Below are 994 nucleotides of genomic sequence, written 5' to 3' on the forward strand. Positions count from 1 at the left end.
GGCGCCGACGGCCGCGAGGTCATCACGGGCGGCGCGGCAAGGCTCACCCACCGCACCCCAGCCTCCGGCCCTCGGAGCCCGGTGCCGGCTGAAGGGGAGACCCCCGGGGCAGGAGCGTCACGGGGGCGCTTCCGGGGAAGGGCAGACGCCGGCCTCTCCCGTGCCAACCACCGAGGCTCTGGACACCCTTGCACCGGGGGTGCAGGATGTCACCGCCCAGCCCGGTGGCCTCGCCTGTGCCGGGGGACCGCGCCCGCCGCCCCACGGGCAGCGCGGCCGCGGCGATTCCTCCGCTGGGGCCTCGGCCTCGGGGAGGAGCGGGGACCCCAGCACCCACCCAAGAGCTGAGGGCCCCGGACGTGCCCGTGCCCGTCGCGTGCTACTGCCCTAAATCCTGCCCCCTGGAGTTGCCGCTTAGGGTTGATATCAGCTGCGCCCGGGCGGCCCCGTGTTACCAGCCCTGCCTCCCTTGCCCGCGCCTGACCCGCCGCAGCCGGGGCGCGGGCAGCAGAGACGGCCAGGTCGCTGCTGGTGGGGCTGGGAGGCTCAGGCAGGGGTCCTGGGGTTCGCTCTTCCACCTCTGGGCCCCCTGTGGGCGCTCGGTCCTTCCGGTGCCTAGTCTGGGCCTCCCAGGTAAGTGGGCAAGAGGTGAGAGAATGACCCGAGCAAGCAGAACGGTGGGCGCCAGGGTCTGTACCCGCCCCCCGGCTGCAAGTGTGTCCTTGGACAGGCCGGCGACGTCTCTGAGCCACAGTTCCCGCCTGTGACCTGGGGGCGGGCCCACGGAGCCCACTGGTCCCGCGTCCCTGTGGGGGGTGCGCGTCAGGGTGTGGGACGGCGCGACCGGGCAGGGGTCCCAGGGAGGAGAGGCAGGGGAGTCTCCTCTCTGCGGGTCCTGGGAGCATCCGGAGGGCGACGCCCCGGCGGACGGGGGCTGGGGAGGCGGGACTCCGTTCTCCCCCCGTGTCCAGGGCGCGGCGAACCCCCGCCCGGG

At 74.5% G+C, this 994-nt stretch overlaps 1 protein-coding gene across 1 annotated transcript in view; it reads right to left on the reverse strand.

Moving 5' to 3' along the window:
• DUSP8 (dual specificity phosphatase 8) overlaps positions 1-994 on the reverse strand; it is a 34,545-nt gene that overhangs the window by 16,834 nt on the left and 16,717 nt on the right. Inside the window, exons 10-11 of the mRNA XM_008584819.1 lie at positions 485-626; positions 52-306 (exon numbers count right to left, since the gene is read on the reverse strand). Coding sequence (XP_008583041.1) covers positions 52-306; positions 485-626 — 397 coding nt within the window. The remainder of the gene's footprint in view (positions 1-51; positions 307-484; positions 627-994) is intronic.

Source organism: Galeopterus variegatus, unplaced genomic scaffold (assembly GCF_000696425.1).
Source record: "Galeopterus variegatus unplaced genomic scaffold, G_variegatus-3.0.2 Scaffold3381, whole genome shotgun sequence".
In the NCBI taxonomy this organism is placed as follows: Eukaryota; Metazoa; Chordata; class Mammalia; order Dermoptera; family Cynocephalidae; genus Galeopterus; species Galeopterus variegatus.